At 23.0% G+C, this 796-nt stretch overlaps 1 protein-coding gene across 1 annotated transcript; it reads right to left on the bottom strand.

The window, feature by feature from the left end:
* Positions 1 to 4: 4 nt before the first annotated feature.
* On the bottom strand, positions 5 to 309 carry LOAG_15662 (hypothetical protein; the record flags this gene model as incomplete). The annotated part of the gene is made up of 2 exons (XM_003151151.1): positions 5 to 151; positions 298 to 309. 2 exons carry the CDS (start codon positions 307 to 309, stop codon positions 5 to 7), a joined length of 159 nt encoding a protein of 52 aa, XP_003151199.1.
* Positions 310 to 796: the final 487 nt, after the last annotated feature.

Below are 796 nucleotides of genomic sequence, written 5' to 3' on the forward strand. Positions count from 1 at the left end.
GAAACTATAAGAAACCGTAATGTTTTGTTGAATGTTGTTGAAATTTTGCTAAACGTTGTAAATCACTAGCTAAACGATCAACCTCACGTGGATCAACACGATGACCATGATCTGATCGTGTGACACTTCGAATTGATCGTGAAGAACGTGTCTGAAAAATTTTATTAATTATTTCAAAATTTCTTTTTTTTTTTTTATCATTGTCATCCTATATTTTTTCTAAAAAGATTATCTCAAATTAATTTTATTTAATAATTAAATTAATCAATATATAATGTATATTTTATACTTCATTACTAAAAAATTCATTATGACTTTTTCCTTTTTTTTTTCTTCTTCATTTCCAATTGGTTTTAGTACAAAATTTTCAAATAGCTCAACTTAATTAGCAATTAATCTAATTAATTAAATTAATTTTTTCCTTCATTTTCAATCGATTTTGGTACAAAACTTTCAAATGGTTCAGCTTAATTAACAGTTAATCTAATTAGTTAAATTAATTAGTGGGCTAATTCAATTAATTTAATCTAACTAGCAATGGTTCACTTTAATTAATTTGATTAAATTTAATTTAATCAATTACATCAATTTGATTGATTAAGTTATCCAAACAATATCACTATTCCCGTATTTAAATTACTTATTTATTTGTTTATTTTTACAATTTTAAAATTTTGCTCATTTCACAAATTATCTTTTCTATAATTCTTCATTTAAAAGAAGAGGAAGAAGAAGCGATAAAAGTTTAGAAAAAAATTTTTTCCAATAAGAGAGAATTTGAGCGGAAATGGTCAAT

The sequence above is a fragment of the Loa loa genome (genome assembly GCF_000183805.2).
Source record: "Loa loa unplaced genomic scaffold supercont3.649, whole genome shotgun sequence".
NCBI lineage: Eukaryota > Metazoa > Nematoda > Chromadorea > Rhabditida > Onchocercidae > Loa > Loa loa.